Here is an 18,209-nt window from a genome sequence, read left to right on the forward strand (position 1 = left end):
GGATTGTATAGAAAAAAATTATACACACAAACACACATTACATATATTACATGTATTAAAAAACGAAAATAATTTATGTAAAATACTATTTATTCTTCCCAGAAAGAGAACAGGAAGTTGATTGAGAAGGAAGAAAGAAACCGAGAATGCCGTAACTTTTTCTCTTCTCTCTGCTCCCTCCTAACCAAGAGAGCTGGGGACGACTAGTTAGAAAAGAATGGTTTTCTTCAGGATCTGTCACTACAAATAAAGCTGGGAATGTGTACCTCTTGACTTATGATTGATATGTTGTCTGTAGTGGATAACCATATTTTCTTGATGTGCTGAGGAGAAAGGAGTGTGGCTGGATCTTGGAGTTAAGGTTTTTTAAAGGGTCAAAGGATGGATACAGTTTGAAAGTAACATATATCTACCTACATAGATAAACATTCATTCCCCTACAAAACATATATAATCTACAGTTTTCTTTGCAAACAATTATTATTCAATTATGCTGAAGAATTTGAAAACAGGACAGAATAATTTGTGAGTTAATGCCTCCATAACAGTTTATATTTGTCTAATTTTTTGTCCTGCCACTCCTTTGCTTAAAACACTCCAGTAATTCTTCATTATTTCAAAGTTGCAGCTAAAGTCTACAATGCCAATCTCGTCTGCACGCATGTACCTCCTAACTTCACCTGCTAGTAAACTATTCTTCTGACCTTTTGCAGAAGGCCCTTTGGCTAATGGTTCCCTAGACTTGACCATCATTACCCCAGATATCTGTACAACGTATTCCTTCCTTTCCTCCAGGTTTTTGCTCCAACATCAAATTCTCACAGAGGCTCAATTCAGTGAGTCCAGTAAAAATTGTAACTCTTCCATATATACTTATAACACCTCTCACGCTGAGGCACTTTTTTATGGTTTTTGAGTTCTGATATACAATGTAATTTATTCATTTATCATGCTTATTTTTGTTCCTTGTCTTCCTTCTCTAGAATATAAACTCCATGAGGGCCTGAATCTTTTTTTCTCATGCAGAATTCCCCAGGAGCTTGAATAGTGCCTGTCACATTATAGGAATTCAATAATTGTTGAGTATACTAATGATTTTTAATTCGGACACAAAACACTTAGTTTTGGGTACATAAAACATTTTTCATTTGAAAATGAATGTTTCTTTCAATTTATAAAGTGTACATGAAAATGCTTGGCTGAAGGGATATGTATTGCAGGGAAATTGAGACATACAATAGAAGTCTCCTGTATTCCTTAAGACATTTAATGAAAAAAATAAAACACATTTGCCTAATTAATGATTTGTCTAATGAAACAAAAGAGATATAATTCTAAAAACACATTCTGTTTGTTGTTTTCTCAGCGGAATAAACTGGTTATCTGGAAAGGCAACAATTACGCTTAGCTCATTCCATAACTGCTATAACAATGAATGCATGACAAACCTAACATTCTCCTTTGTTCAAAATAGCATTAAATAAAGGAAGTTTATTCCCAATGTAAAATTTGTAGCCAGTGGTGTAGTTAATTAAGGGAAAATGTCAATAGAACTTAACATTGTCACAAGATAATGGTTCCTGCTGCTAGATATATGTCAAGAGAAAGATAAATAAGATGGAGTGATTTATTAAGCGGTGCCACACTCCAGGCAATGCATTTCTAGGGGATTATAACACTCCTTGGGTGGTGATGTAAGGCAGAGGACTGAAGACTAAATAACTTAACTCTTTCCAAAATATGAAAATAGTACAGAAATATGGTGTTTGCAGATATAGTTGCTGATATAGCAAAATTACTTTTATATTTAGAAAGAGAGACCATCAAGACATTAGAAAGGTTTTACCGTAAGTTAGAATAGAATGCCATCAGCAATTCTTCATGTCTTTGCAGATAACTTAATTATATGGAGAAGTCATAGTATTTCAAAATTTAGGAGACGAAAATTTTAAAATATAAGCATCTTAAAAAATTCTGTTCCAGGCAGCTTTAGGAAACTGGCAATTTTTCTCAACAAAACTGTATTAAAATAATTTTTGGAAAAACATCCAAATGTCTTTTATACCTCTTTAATAATTTTAATAATATAATACAATTTTTAAAGTTATTAACATTGATCAAATAATACCAAAGATGGTTTTAATTTAGAATCAATCTTTTAAATGCTGGATTGGCCTATTCTTCAAATTTAACTCAGAATATTTTCATGTGCTTTGATTTTTCTCAGCTCAAAGTCACAAATTTTACTGATTATTGAGATACTTTATTTTCATCTTAAAATTAACTTTATATCTGGCATACATTCCAGTGCTGCAATAATATAAAATAATGGAATCATACATTAAACTATATTACTTATAACTTTCCTATGCATTATATTTCAAAGGTCTTTACAATGTGTTACATATATGTTAACAATGAATCATAGTTCACCAATTCTCTTAAGTTTAAAAGCATTTTATCAATTAAATAAAAAATTTAGCATAGTATTTACCATAGGTTATGTGTAAATAACAGAAAAGGTTGCTTTTAGTTTTATTACTATAATCGGCCATCAAATAATTATTGACATTGCAAAAGAATGAAACTGATACACTATCTTATACTATACACAAAAATTAACTTAAATGGATTAAAGACTTGAATGTAATGTAAAAGCGTATAAGAAAATACACGCAATATACAACTTGACATCAATCTTGGAGATAATTTTTTTGGATTTGACACCTAAAGCAAATGCAAAATAAACAAGTGGGACAACATCAAACCAAACATCAAAAGCAAAAATAAACAAGTGGGACAACATCAAACTAAAACACTTCTGCACAGAGAACAGACTGACGGTTACCAGAGGGGAGGGGGGTTGGGAGACTGGTTAGAAGGGGAAGGGATTCAGAAGTACGAATTGGTGGTTACAAAATTATCATGGGGATGTAAAATACAGCACAGGGAATATAATAAATAATATTCTAATAACTATGCATTGTGCCACGTGAGTACTTGATATATTGGAAGGATCACTTTGTAAAATATATGATTTTCTAACCACTGTACTGTATACATGAAACTAATACAAAATAACATTGAATGTCAAAAAACCAGAAAACAAGAAACAAAAAAACTTCTGCAAAACAAAAAAAGCCATCAACAAAATTTAAAAAAAGAAACAACCTACAGAAGGGGAGAAAATATTTGTGAATCACATACCTGAAAAGGAGTTAATATTCAAAATATATAAAAAACTCAGACAACTCAATAGCAAAAAAGTACTAAAAATTAGGCAGAGAATCTGAATAGACATTTTTCAAATGAAACAGAGCCCTAAAGTACCTAATATACATAGAAGCATCCCTAGCCAAAACTTACAATTCTATTCAATTTGGGTTCATTAATTTGTTGCATCTCTGGCCATGTTGTACTATATACAGTTTATTACAAGTTCTGTGTGGTAATGATATGCTAACACAGGGAAGAATGTTCTTATAGTTTTTTGTATCTAGTTGAATGAGAAAGTTATTATGAATTTGTAGCATATGGTTTTTACTATAAGCATTTTCTTTAGCTAACTAAATTCGCTTTCCTAATAGATTTCATTATGCCTAATTATACTATGCTTCCTTAAATAACACTTATTTTCTGTGAGATAGTAATGCATTCAAATATTATAATAATAAAGCATTAAAATGTGGTTGATTCCATTTCTTACTGTGGCCTGTAATAACAATGAGGAAATTATAATATGGAGTACTTATATTGTGTCATACATACAATTTGAAGGGTTTTAAATCCACGAATTCTTAATTTTTCGAATACCTGTTAAAATATGTAATTATTATCTGGGGAGCTGAGGCATGTAGACGTTAAGAAACTCGTTGAATATCAAATAGCAAGGAAGCGGTAGATTACAGGATTTAAAACTAAGCTATCCCTCAGGAAAATACAAAAAATATAAAAACAGTTGTTTAACTAGATCTTTACATTGTAAAATCACACAATCCTATAGCTAAAAGAAAATTTTAAAATAAACTGCCATTTTATTTTATAGCTCAGGAAGCAAAGATCAAGTAAGTTAATTGCATATTTCTTTCATTGTCACTAAATAAAAATTTTAGTTCCTACTCTGTGTTCCTTCCATTTCTTTCTTTCTTTTATTGCTTTTGTTTTTACTCACCTGAGCACATTTTTTCATTGCTTTTAGAGAGAGGAGGAGAGAGAGAGAAACTTTTACATGAGAGTGAAACATCAATTGGTTGCCTTCTTGTGTAGGCCCCAACTGGGGATCGAAACCACAATCTGGATATGTGTCCAGGCCAGGAATTGAGCTCACAGCCTTTTGACCTACAAGATCTTGATCCAACCAACAGAGCTACACTGGCTAGGGCTGTGTTCCCTTTTTTAGCAGGTGAAGAGTGGTTATGTATTTTACCTAGTTCAACGTGCCAAATAGCAGCGTATCTGAAAAATCCCATGCTCATCATGGCTTGTGCTTTCTTCAGCATGATAATTATTACCAGGTTGGCCCAAAAGTTCATTTTGTTTTCTTCTGTACAATGGTTTGCATAGTGCTTAGTGTTTTTAACTTCATTTAAAGCAATTTTGTTAGATTGTATTGTGACAGCTGTCATATCAGCATGCAGTTAAAAAAAATAAAAATTTTTGAATTTTTGTGTAGCCATTTTAATACTAACAATGGAAGGAAAATGCAACATTTTGGCATATTACACTTTATTATTTTAAGAATGGTAAAAATGCAACTGAAGTGCAAAGAAAAGATTTGTGCAGTGTATGGAGAAGGTGTTGTGACTGATCAAACATGTCAAAAGTGGTTTGCGAAGTTTCTTGGTACTATTGACATTTTGACTAAATAATTCTTTGCTATAGGGCTGTCTTAAGCACTGGAAGATGTATAGCAGCGCCCCTAGCCTTTATCCACTAGAAACCAGTAGCGGGAGATAGCCAACATACCCAAACTATCCAAACTAATCAAGTTATTGATAAAAATGAGAAGTGTGTCTTTTATTTTACAGAAAAAAAAAGTAACAGTTTTTGGCCAGCCCAATATTCCATGATGGAGTGGTGTGTTTACTTGTATCTCTTGTATGTTGAAAGCGCCATCAAGATAGACACTGTGCGTGTCCTCTCCACCCTTGTGACCAAGAAACTAATTCTTATTTAATGTCCTAGCAAATGTTTCCAAGAGCATGGAGATTTTAAAATAAGTAAAATCAGAAGAATACTTGTAGGACATGCTAAATTAGAGCTTAAATAATGGATATAAACATTTAGTGCTAGAAAACAACTGAAGCAGACAGAAGAAACTGGGTAACTGTCCCACATGGATTGTTACTTTAGAGTGTAAGAGAGAGTTGTAAATATAAAGAAACTCTCTATGTTTTGGTCACAACCACAAATCAAAGAGCAATTCTGTGTGTCCATATTTTATGTGAAAGTTGGATCATACACTGGTCTTTTGCTATGTCTTGATACCATATAGAACAATTGCCATCAAAAAGTATAGTTTACAAATAAGGGGCACTGATATATGAGATCTAAGTCCTGCCATTATTTCTTATAAATACCTAAATATTCTCATTTATTTCTATATATTATAGCTTTAACTTAATTTTGCTTATTAAATAACATGACTTTAGTTAATCGATACATTGTTAAATACAGTGTGATATAATTAATACAGTTTTAGACATAAAATTATTATTATATAATACTGAACACAGAAATTTACAATTTATTTTGTTTGTTTATTGTTCAATTACAGTCATCCCCATTTCCCCCGCATTACTCTCCCCTGCCCTACCCACCCTCACCTCCCACACTCAATCCTACCGCCCTCCAGGTGTCCATGGGTCCTTTATACATGTTCCTTGATGACTGCTCTCCTTCTTTCCCTTGTTATCCCCTTCCCCGCATCTAAGTCAGTGAAAATGTTGCTGTGTGGAATATCTGAAATTTTCCTGCCTATATTCTCCACTAGGACTTTTATGATATTGTGACTTTCATTTAAGTCTTTTATCCATCTTGAGTTTATTTTTCGTGTATGGTGCAAGTTGGCGGGCAAGCACTGGTGGTTCAGTGGTAGAGTTCTCACCTCCTATTGTTAATATAATAAAAACAGTTTAGGCAACATTGATGTAACCAAGGAGAGTAGACTGGAATGCACATTGCTGAACAATGATAACTGCACTGTACTGTCAGTGAGGGCAGTAGATGCCAATGAGTGAACATGTGTACTGTGTGGCCATGGCATTCAAAATGACTGAGTAGAGCAACAAATCTACATCAGATTTTGCATTAACCTTGAACATTTCTCCATGAAAACTATTAGGTTGATTCAGAAGGCTGCAGCTATGGGCAACTGGTGATTGGCAGCTTCATCATGACAATGTGCTCACTCATGCATCATGTCTCAGGCAGAATTTTTTGGTAAAACATCAAATCACCTAAGTGACTCAGTCCTACTACAAGCCAGACTTGACACCCTGCAAACTGTGGCTTTTACCAAAACTAAAATCACCTTTGAAAGGGAAAGATTTCAGACAGTTAAAGAGATTCAAGAATATACAATGGAGCATCTGATGGCGATTGAGAGAACTGTGTGAGGTCCCAAGGTACCTACTTTGAAGGGGACTGAGTCGTCATTGTCCTATGTACAATGTTCCTTGTACCTTGTATCTTCTTCAGTAAATGTCTCTATTTTTCATATTACATGGCTGGATACCTTCTGGAGAGACCTTGTATGCATAATGAGATACATAATCTGAATTTATACTTTATATTACATGCTGGAATTTCTCTGCCTTATAATTGTGAACAATTCAAGTTAAGACTATGCCACATCCCAGGGTATTTAACAAAAGAATCACAAGACTTTGTTACTTATCAGTTTTGTAAATCAAAAATGGAAATCCTAAATTCAGCATGATAAGCGTTATAGTTGCCTTATAAGCATGCATCTTAGAGCTAGGTTAAATGCTAAGAGTCTTAATTTAAAAAACAGGTTGATTTTGTTTTTGAAAACTGGTTAGTTGCCCATACTTTTAGAAATATAACCATCATATTAAACTTTTTACTACAGATTCATAGGCGAAGGAGAAAAATGGATTCTGGTCAGACCAAAATTGAGTCATCAAATTTGTATTCTAAACTGACAGTCTCTCTTATTGCCTATAGTCCCTTGATCCTAGTACTTAAATTTTAATCAATCTTAAATCTCTTTTAGAATAAATTTATCTTTGGTGACGTCTGCCCCTATTCTCATTACTTAAACTGAGAGGTATTGTGATATGGTACTGTATAAACAATGACTATTACAGTATGAAAATGCTATTTTATTTTTTTAAGATTTTATTTATTATTTATTTTTAGATGGCAGGGGAGGCGGGGAGAAAGAGAGGGAGAGAAACATCAATGTGTGGTTGCCTCTCACGTGTCCCCTGCACTCGGGACCTGGCCTGCAACCCAGGCATGTACCCTGACCGGGAATTGAACCATCGACCCTTTGGTTCGCAGGCCAGCACTCAATCCACTGAGCCACACTCCAGAGCTGAAAATACTATTTTAAAGAACCTATGACATCTACCTTTTCCTATCATTTAAATTTATATTTTTAAAATATTTTTTCTTATAGTACTTTGGGGAAAAAGAAAAAAAATCAATTCATAACATCTTAAAATCACCTTTCGATTTTTGTTAATGTTTTTGTTTATTGAACTCTTTTGTTTTGTTAAAAACTAAAATGTCTTTTGTTATGGTATATATGCATAAATAGTTCAGAGTAGTCCAGAAAATGTTGTTTATACCAGGTCTTGTTTTGTAAGCATTTTATAAACAGAAATCTGATTTTTTCTTTGATTGCTTTTAACTCTTCAAAAGCCCATTTCAGCACAAGAAAGGTTTTTCTGGCTGAAACCATGAAAAGTTGGTATTAAAATAAGTGAAATTCAGGGACACATTGCATGCATATAGCTCATGGAATAATTGCATAGGAGCTCATTACATTTCGTTGGGAATGTGAGCTAATGAAATCATACCCTAGCATCATGGCAATGTTTTCTAGTCACACAAAACAATTTACTTGCACCAGATACCCATAATAATAGCGTTAGAACAGTCTCTGAAGCATCGAAGTTCAACTTTTTCTTTAGTAGTAGAGAAACCTGATGATAAAAAGAAAGAAAATGAGTGCCTTGTCATGTTTTAAATCAGCATGGGGACATTCTCAAGTGGATGTGACGCCACTCAGAGTGCTCCGCACTCTCTTCATTAAGAACTGCCAGTCACAATTAGCAACAAAAGAGATGTTGTTCAAACCTAAATACAAGTTACTGAGAGCCTTTTTGAGTTAATATCTGTAAGGACAGAATGCAGAAAGAAACTGGTCTCTGTAGTCCAGTTAACCTGTCACTGGGAATTACTCTCATTTTCCCTGTTTGCATTAGGGTCAGTAAACAAGAGAGCTAGCCAATATCTCTTCTGTTATATTCAGATTGAATGTGAAATATCAGATAACATTACAAAGGAATAACTTTAGTGACTTCATTTCAAGGTTTGAATCCTTAGGGTTTTTGTGACTAGGACATTGGCAAATTTCATGAATTTGATATCTACATTGTTGAAATGGATTTTTTTGAGTTAATCTCCTTTGAAAAGTTTTAAAAAGACGCCCTCTCATCAATAATCTCTTCTGATGCTTACTTAATGCGAGAGAGAAGAATGTCTAACTCTTCTGATAGTGGGAGCAAGAGAGTTGTGATTCTCCATGACAGTGCAATCCACCTGGCAGTGGGAAAAGCTCTTTATTGTCTCCAAAAATTATTCTGGGATCTCAAAGCCAGTGGGTTGCTTCTCATGTTAATTCCTGTGCAGCAGCCATCGAGTTATCCTCTACCATTCCTAAAGGGCCTTTGTTCCATTAATTACTAGCATCTGTGGACCTATTTGATTTTTAAGAAAGCTACCAAAGGAATTTTCCTTTTTTACTCCTTCTAAAAATTCTGTCTGCTCTGCTCATCAGAAGTGGTTTATTTGACTTCCATTTGGCTATGGCTTGCTCACATAGCACTGAATACTCCTGCAATATTTTCTTATTTATGACCATATTAAAAATATCTAGTATACCCAAGAAATATTTATTAAGCCACTTAATGTTGTGTTTCTTTGTTTTCCTTTTGCTCTCCCTGTTCCTGTCGCATACTTGGTACTTAATAAATGCTTGCTGGTAAGTAAACATATGTAATAGGTCCAAATATTTTACATGAATATCAACATTTCTACTTTATAAAATTAGACAAAACCATCTGAGGTGAACTCTGAAATTTTCTTCAAAATTACTTTTCAAGTAAACAGAAAATAAATTACAGACAACCACGGGTCCTAGAGGTCCTCCGTGGCCCAGATGTTAATGAGTCACTGCCCATTAACTAAACATAAGGGATCTTCAAAAACCAAGCCCCAGACTTTTAAAACATATGTTTATTGCAGAGAGATGTACGTAGACAAGGAGATAAGGGAAGATATAAAATGACAATAAAACTTCCGTAAAATTGGTCTCTCATTCATGCCCTTTACCTAATTCACACGCTCTAATGTTCCAGCCAAACAGATGTATTAAGTTTATCTCTTAATGGACCACACTGCTTTTGCAGAGTCCCTGGGCTGTTTTCCAGAATGCTTTGAAGTTACAGATTTTTTAAAAATGAGGATTAGTAAACACCTCACATATATTTAGCATTTTCCTGCTTTTGGCTGTCCCTGAACTCTTTTTTCAGATATCTCTCTAGTAATACATGAAATGCTTCTTTATCCCTATTCAATCTGGTCTAGTGACTCAATAGAGACAGCAATTTTTAAAGAGCAGCAGTGTTTCTTATTAAAAGGTTACATTTTTATTGGAAGTTATTAGTAATTCCAACTCCATTGTCTGTGCATGGACACTTTCATTGATTGATTTTCTTTTTCATGGGTTTATGAGCCTTGTCTTAATTTATTTTTTAATCAAAGTGTAATGATGTTCTTGGTATCTTTAAATGAATTCACCTTTTTATTGTTAGCAAGTAGAAGAAGAGCATCATTTTAAAGATGAAGTAATATGTACAATTTAGCATTATCCATCATTATGAATTTGTACAAATGTACAATCACACAGTTGGTAGATAAATGGGCTTAACATATTTATAACTTTTGATATCTGTTGCATCTTTATGGAACTAGAAAGCCATGCTAACCATATTGGCATTTTCTTTCTTTCTTTCTTTCTTTCTTTCTTTCTTTCTTTCTTTCTTTCTTTCTTTCTTTAGTCTTGTTTATCTTCCAAAACTTACTAAAATTTGGCCACCTGAAAGCAAAATTCAGAAAGAGACTCTATAAGCATGTCAACACCCTCAAAAATAAAGTTCAACCGCAGAGAGACCTTATTTATATGTTTCTTATCTTAGTTACTTAGTAAAATATACCAATAGATACATCCTAAATAACTTCTTGTTTGGTTTAGTGAGTTTCAGGTCACTTAGGAACAGACTGTAATCTAATAATCAAAATATTGCTGCTAACTCTATGCTTGATTTAGTTAAGTATTTAGTATTTATTTATTCATTTAGTTAATCAGTATGCATTTATTAAACCCTCAATATGTGCAGGACACTGAACTACAGGCAAAATGACTATAAAGATAAGTAAGACCCTACCCTGCATGTGTTTAAAGAATTCAGGTTAGGACAAATGGAAAAAGAAAGGCAATCATACTATAGTTCATAAATCCTCTAATAAATATATCCTCAGGAGCATAACATATGGTCCCTAATCCTAGCAAAGACTTCCTGAAAAAGGTGAAATCAAAACAAGAATTAAGAGGATACATAGGAATCTGCATATGAAAGAAGAATGTGGCACTAGAGATTAAGCAGGTAATGAAGGGATATCAGGAATTGGAAAGGGCAGAAGAAAGGCAGAGAATCATTCTTGTCTGGAGTAACTGGGCAATGAAATATGAGACATGAGTAAGTAGTAAGAGATTAGAATTGAGCACTGGACAACAGCTACATGGTGGAATATTGTTCATGATCTGAATAACTCAGACTTTTAAATTACAGGCGGGGAGCCAAGAAAATACTTGAAGAATAGGAATTATGTAGCGAGCTCTCTTCATGATAGTGGTAACTTGTTTATATATGTAAATATGTGGAGCATATATTTTCAAGGGACAAAATGTAAAAGGCCTGTTAGGAGATTCCTGTAGTTCTAATGAGAAATGAAGCTGGCTTTATCTAAGTTATGATCTAGGCCTTATCTCTCTAGGAGAGAGGAAATTTCTTCTGGAAATACTTAGGAGATAAAATTTGCAAAACTTGATTATGACTGAATATAAGCTGTAGAAAAAAAATGTTTTCGAAGTTTCAAATCTGTATGCTGGAGTGGTTAGTAATGCATCAGCTGGAATAGAGAATATAAGAGTCTGCCAAAGTGAAAAGTGTAAAACAATTCAACTTTTGGTATGTTAAAATTTGCCCACCAAATATTGGTATATCCAGGAGTGGTCTAGTGACCAGCTGAGTATGCACAACTAAAATTCAAGGGCATAGATTCAGGAGTTGTCTGCATATTGGTGATTATTAAAACCATGTACAGAAAAATTGAATGGAACAGGAAATAGTAAGATAGAAACAGAGGTTAATCACATCTAGCAATACCACCTCTATTTCTAATCAATGCACATATCTATCAACATCCTAGTTCTCTCCCCCTCATTTATTGACAAGTTTGGCACATGGCTCATTTTCTACATCTGCAGTCCAAGCTGACGTCATTACAGAGGGTTCATCTAATCCTCTGGGCTCTCAATTTCTTGATCAGCTTTGAAGTCCTTTGCCAACTCTTAACTCCAGGAATCCACATCTACAAACTTATAACTTGTCCTATTTCAAAAAGGTTAGTCTCGGTTGTCCCATTTTGTAAATACAAACTTCAATTTCTTTTACACTGATGTTTCCACCGTTGTTCTTTAGCCTCATCAAGAACTCTGTTCTCTCTTACTATTTTCCAGTTTTATTCTCTGTTACATCTTTATTATTGGTCCTTCTATTTTTCTAGTGCTCCATGTACCCCAGAATCTACTGGGTTGGCCAAAAGGTTGGTTTGTTTGTGTTTCTGTAAGAGGGCTCTAGTAGCACTTAGTTGTCTTTAACTTCATTTGAAACAATTTTATTAGATTGTATTGTGACAGCTGTCATATCAGCGTGCATATAAAATAAAGCAAAACTGGTAAATTTTTGTGTAGCCATTTTAATATGGAAGATGGAAGACAATATGCAACATTTTCAGAGAATTATGCTTTATTATTTCAAGAAAGGCAAACATGAAACTGAAATGTGAAAAAAAGATTTGAGCAGTGTAGGAGAAGGTGTTGTGACTGATGAAACATGTCAAAAGTGGTTTGTGAAGTTTTGTGCTGGAGATTTCTCTCTGGATGATGTTCCATGGTCCAGTAGACTTGTTGAAGTTGATAGTGATCAAATCAAGACATTAATTGAAAACAATCAATATTATATCATTCAGGAGATAGCTGACATACTGAAAATATCCAAATCAATAAAGTTATTGACAAAAATGAAAAGCGTGTCTTTTATTTCACAGAAAAAAACCATACAGAATTTTTGGCCAACCCAATATCATTATCTCACCAATCTAAAACCATTTGCCTTGTTAGCTCCTTCTTGTATGCCTAAATATCCATGTCTGAGTCTAATTTGTTTTTATTTTTAATTTATTCAGTAAACATTTATATGACATATATATAAGGGGGGGACTCCCAAAAAACAGAATTATCTTCTGGAGGGCAGACCCCTTGTAGTACAGGCTCCCCCTGATAAGTGAGTGTTCTAGGAACCCATCTGTATCAGTGTATTAGACGGCATTGTTGTGAGAGGCTGCATTTGGCTTCAGTGAACTTTTTTGAAGACTCAACGCATTTGCCCATTTCATGATGGGTGATTTACAAGCCCACCTGCCCACAAGGCACTGAGTGTTAAACAGTTTTTGACCAAAAACAGCATGACCCCCATGCCCCACCTTCCCTATTCATCCAATCTTGCCCCAAGCAACCTTTTTTTTTTTTATTTCCCTGGTTGAAAAAAGTCCTCATAGAGAAATGTTCTGCCTGTGTGGAAGTGGTAAAACAAAAAATGCATAAGCTCTAAACGGCATCAAAATTGAAGAGTTCAAAGACTGTTTTGAGTAGTGGAGAAAAGTCTCAACAGGTAAATGAAGATTAAATATGTAAAAATAAATACACATTTTTTTAATAAATAAATTCTGGGGTTTTTGAGTTCCCCCTCATATGTTATTTTATCTAAGAACTTTATGATTTTTAACCATTTTAATTTTCATAACAAAGCTATGTGGTGGGCATAACCAGGAAGGATATTCCCTGCAAGAGGAACTCACACCATCATACACGTTGATGACCCCTAACATGGACTACAAAATTATTGTTTTATCATTTTCTCCCCGTTTGGAATAATTTCTATGAAGAAATCAACCATGATGGGTGAGAAAGGATAAACTGTCTCATGCAGAGAGACTTTGGAAGAAAACTGAGGTTACCAGCCCTCAGCCAGCATCAACTACCAGACATGAGCTCAGCCTCCAGACTGAGTTGTCTAGCTGAGACCTCAGACACCACTGAGGAAAGACAAGCCATCCTCATTAAGTCTTCTCTAAACTTCTGACCCTCAGAATCGGTAGGTTTTGGAGGAACTTGTTATGTAGCTATAGTCACTGGAACACTATCAATAACAAGCTTACTGCTAAATCCAATGAACATCTTTCAAGAATTAATTTTACTTGTTTATTTGAAATGTTTAACACAGACAACTAAATTCTCAGTTTTGAAATACTGGTTTTATTTGCTATGTATTCCACTGCATGCTACATATACATGATACTTGAATTTTTCTCATCACTCCTTATCAGTTACCTCTATCCATTTCTTTCCTTAGGGCCCTGTCTTAGGCCATGTCTGGGCCACTGGTCCTCAATTAGGAGTATGCAGTTTAGAACAAGTATTCTGTGTGATCTTACATCTATGGCCTACATCTATGGCCTAATGCTAATATTTTCTAAATATATATTTAGCCATGATGTCTCTCATGTGCTTCTGACAAAGATACCAAACCACTAACAAGCATTAGAAATATCTCCTTGCATGTTTCACACATACTTCAAACTCAACAGGCACTAAAATTAATGTAGCACGTTCCTCATCGCACTTGCTCTTTCTGTTTTTTATTTCATCAGTAAAAGATTTTAAGGTCTAGTACACCTATATTTCCCAATCCAGAACCCTAGGATAAGACTGCCTCATTTTCCTCCTTTAGTATCAGTCGCCATACCACTATTTAATTAATCAAGTTCTATTGACTCCAATTCATCAGTGCCCTTCTTTTGATTCCCAAAGCCACCTCACTTCTGTGGAAGCAACATAAACTCTTTACTTAGTTATTATGATACTCTTCAAATTTTACTCACTTTCCACATTGCCCTTTTTCAACCTAGTCTCCACATTATAATCTAAATATTTCTATAGCACAAATTTGAACATGCTTTTCTTTATTTAATATCTGTTATAGCAGATCATTTCCCTAAGGATCATGTTCAAACTCTTGATAATATCAAATATATCTTCAGCCTTATTTTTTGCCAGTTCTATTCTGCGTAACCTATCCTAATTTCTCTCTCACTTCTTCATATTAAATTCTCTCCTATCCATCTGTCTCCTTTTCCCCCTCCTCTTCTTCACCAAGCTCCTTAAATAGTTAATTAATTTTGTATCTGTTTATATAGTTTAATTCAAAAGGTTTCTTTGCCATATTAAGATATAGTGAGGCTTCTTATCCCTATGCTCTCATAATGATCTGCACTTATATCTATCACAGCACTTTCTACCCATAATTATCATTCTTTGTTCACATGTTTGTGTCTCAATAGACTTGTAGCTCAATGATGGCAAAAACTCTTTGTTCATAATTATATACTCAGTGCCTAGCAAAATTCTATCTTAGATAAATAGTGTGGATTAAATATCTACTGGATTAGTGATTAATGAATTGACTAAAAATGCTTGTGACAAATATAACCTTAGATAGAGCCCTTGATATGGAAAGGCAGAGGGAGATGCGTACTTACAAATCTTTACAAAAATAGGTTAGACATTAGAACATGTAATTGAAGAGTCTAGACAAACCTTGTGATTAGTTAAGTAGGATTAGAAAGAATTAAATTTAATGGAAGATCCAAAAAAATAAGATGCTGTTAAGAGTGGTAAATGTTAAGGCAAATGTATCATGTGTCTCCGCTGTAACACACGGCTCTCCTCTTCAATACATGTGAGAAGTTTGTAAAAAACTATTAATTGCCTGAGTATTTTATTATTTCATTCTCCATGATGGCAGTAGTCTCAATTACAGAGTTCAATAAATATTATTCTATTTTAAAATGTTTAATGTTAAAAAGTTTACTAATTTAAAGACTAGGGCAGCTTGAATAGTGAATACAAAACAAAGTCATTCTTTAGAATATAATAAAATTTAAGTCATTGTTAAATGTTTGTTAAAGTAAAAGATAAAAATAAAATATATTACTTTCTTAAATTAAAGCTTTTTCACCATCGATGAATATTTTTAATACATGAAATATCTCTGAACAAAGAACACATCCCAATATCTCTTACATATATAAGTAATTAAACAGTATGTGTTCTGTTAGTAAGTAGTTTCATCCTAGTAAGGCTATTTCTCAGAGTTAAGAGAGGATTTTGAGTTTCTTTAGAACCTTACTTCTGACATTCATTTTTGGCTTTGTTGATGATATTGAACTTACATCAAAAGATAATGAATCATTCTCTTTTTTTGTTGGAAATGTGCTATGTTTGAGGTCCACTAGGAAAAAGTAGAAAATGTTCTATTCTAAGTATTGCTGCAAAGACTCTTTTGAATACTTACTGATGTCAGATACATCACATTCTTAACTGAAATCATGGCAATTGAAATATTACACTCCTTTTTCATATGAAAATGTATTTTTTCTCCTTACCTTGCTGTACAAAGGATCCATACACAAACCACATGGAGTTGTAGAGAGTAGTAGAAGTCATTGATCCCATTTGTAATCGTGGAGGATTAAGCCAATTCAAAAGATAGACCAGAAGACCCACAAGAAGGACTGTGCCAGCAATGCAAGCCCATAGAGAGAGATCAAATGGTGCAAGACAGGCAAACATATCCACTGTCTTTTCAGCCCTTCGAAGTAGTACTCCCACTGAGTAGTCCATGTAACGTGTTGTAAAGTCCACCACATTCTCACGATCTGGGGTGATGGTTAAAGCAGATATCCCTATGTCGGCTCTCTGAAAATTGAAGGAGAAAAGAACACATTAACAGTTTGAAAAACAATTTGATTTGTGACACTTCATCTTGACCTGAGGGGAAAAAAAAATAGATGCCTTGAGCAACATCTTAAGTCTTAAATAGAAAAACACTCATACACTTCTTAGAGGAGAGTTATGTGTGGAATTTCACATTTCTTACTGCAAACATTGCCCCATCAGAGCCAGACAAATTACCTTGTTCATACTACCAATGAAATAAGCATGTGAAATCAGTGAAGAATATTTTAGACACAGGTAACACAGGAAGGAAATTCTTTTTTTCCACGGTCATTTTATCAAAGTTTTTATTAACGCAGTAGCAAAGACAAAACTTATTCTAAGGGATTCTTTTTGAGAAAATGTTCCTGAGATATTCAATATGTCCTTAACATATTAAGCAGTTTATTTAAACAACTCAATATAGCATTTTACCCTCTGTTTAGATTCTTCGGTATCAAGTTTTATATTACTGAGCTCTAAACATACTGGTTCGTTAGAATTTTCCCTTAGTGCTGTTATGTCATATGCCAGAGGCATCTACCATGATTTTATTGTAAAAACCTCAGAAACACTTTAATGAGCAATTAAAAATTAAGAAGACAGATAATTTTGTTGGAGTTATAACCCTTCTTCTCAGTGTATGTCTCCTTAGATTGAGTGATAGCACTCAACACTATGACATGTGCTATTTTATTTATTTAAAGTGCATAGCAGAATTGAAGTGAAAACACTAAAATATGATTTCAAATTTAAATTCTATGACATGAAAAGCATATTTAAATATATAAAATATAGCATATCCATTGAAATAATGATTTGTAGCTGTGATTAAAGCGGTGGGAAGTTCCTTCCAGTTAAATGTAAACAACAGTAAATTATTTGAACATTTTCATTAATTTCCTTTTTTTATTGTTTTATGAAACAATATAAAACTGATTTTACTGCTTTGGGGGACAAAAATAAATAAAAAATAACATGCTTAGTATAATGCTAAAACAACTTAGATAAATCTAGCTTCTGAAATAATGGTAACAAAAATATTTTAGCTAAATGTAATATTTGTGCATATATACATATATACAGACATATTCAATTCTCATAGCTAATAAGTATAGAAGCCATATTAAAGTTATGTTTTTCTTACTCCAAAGCTTGTGCTCATAACACTATCATATTGTAACAAATCATTCATTTTCCAAATAACCCAAATTGTAAGTGGTTAAGGTAACTTATTTAAATATATGTTTACCTTAAAATGTCTGAAATGTTGTTTTCTAAAAATTGTACTATTTGCATTGCAATAAAACCATATTAATATAAGTACCATAAGTTTAGAATTAACTGAGAAGTATTAAGCTTAATAATTACTGTATGAAAATTAACTTTATCCATGCTGTCACAAAGGGTAGAATATGCTAAGTGAAATGAACCAGGAGGTGAAAGACAAATACCATATGATCTCACCTACATGTGGACCCTAATCAACAAAACAAACAAACAAGCAGAATATAATCAGAGATAATGAAATAAAGAACAAACGGACAGTAACCAGAGGGCAAGGGGAAGGGGGGTTACATGGGAAAGGAGGGAGGGGTCATGAAGGAATATGCAGAAAGGACACATGGACAAAGCCAAAGGGAGGTGGGATTGAGGGTGGGGACGCGTGGGGAGGGAAGGAGTGATGGGAGGAAAATGGATACAGCTGTACTTGAACAACAACAAAAAATAAAAGATAAAAGAAAATTAATTTTCAGGAAAATAATTATTACTGCTT

At 33.7% G+C, this 18,209-nt stretch overlaps 1 protein-coding gene across 1 annotated transcript in view; it reads right to left on the reverse strand.

Moving 5' to 3' along the window:
* The window catches only part of GRID2 (glutamate ionotropic receptor delta type subunit 2), a 1,366,516-nt gene that overhangs the window by 302,927 nt on the left and 1,045,380 nt on the right, over positions 1-18,209 (reverse strand). The window contains exon 11 of the mRNA XM_054591733.1: positions 16,102-16,414. Coding sequence (XP_054447708.1) covers positions 16,102-16,414 — 313 coding nt within the window. The remainder of the gene's footprint in view (positions 1-16,101; positions 16,415-18,209) is intronic.

This window comes from Pteronotus mesoamericanus, unplaced genomic scaffold, assembly GCF_021234165.1.
Source record: "Pteronotus mesoamericanus isolate MK-2021 breed Mesoamerican mustached bat unplaced genomic scaffold, CSHL_Meso_final scaffold_232, whole genome shotgun sequence".
NCBI lineage: Eukaryota > Metazoa > Chordata > Mammalia > Chiroptera > Mormoopidae > Pteronotus > Pteronotus mesoamericanus.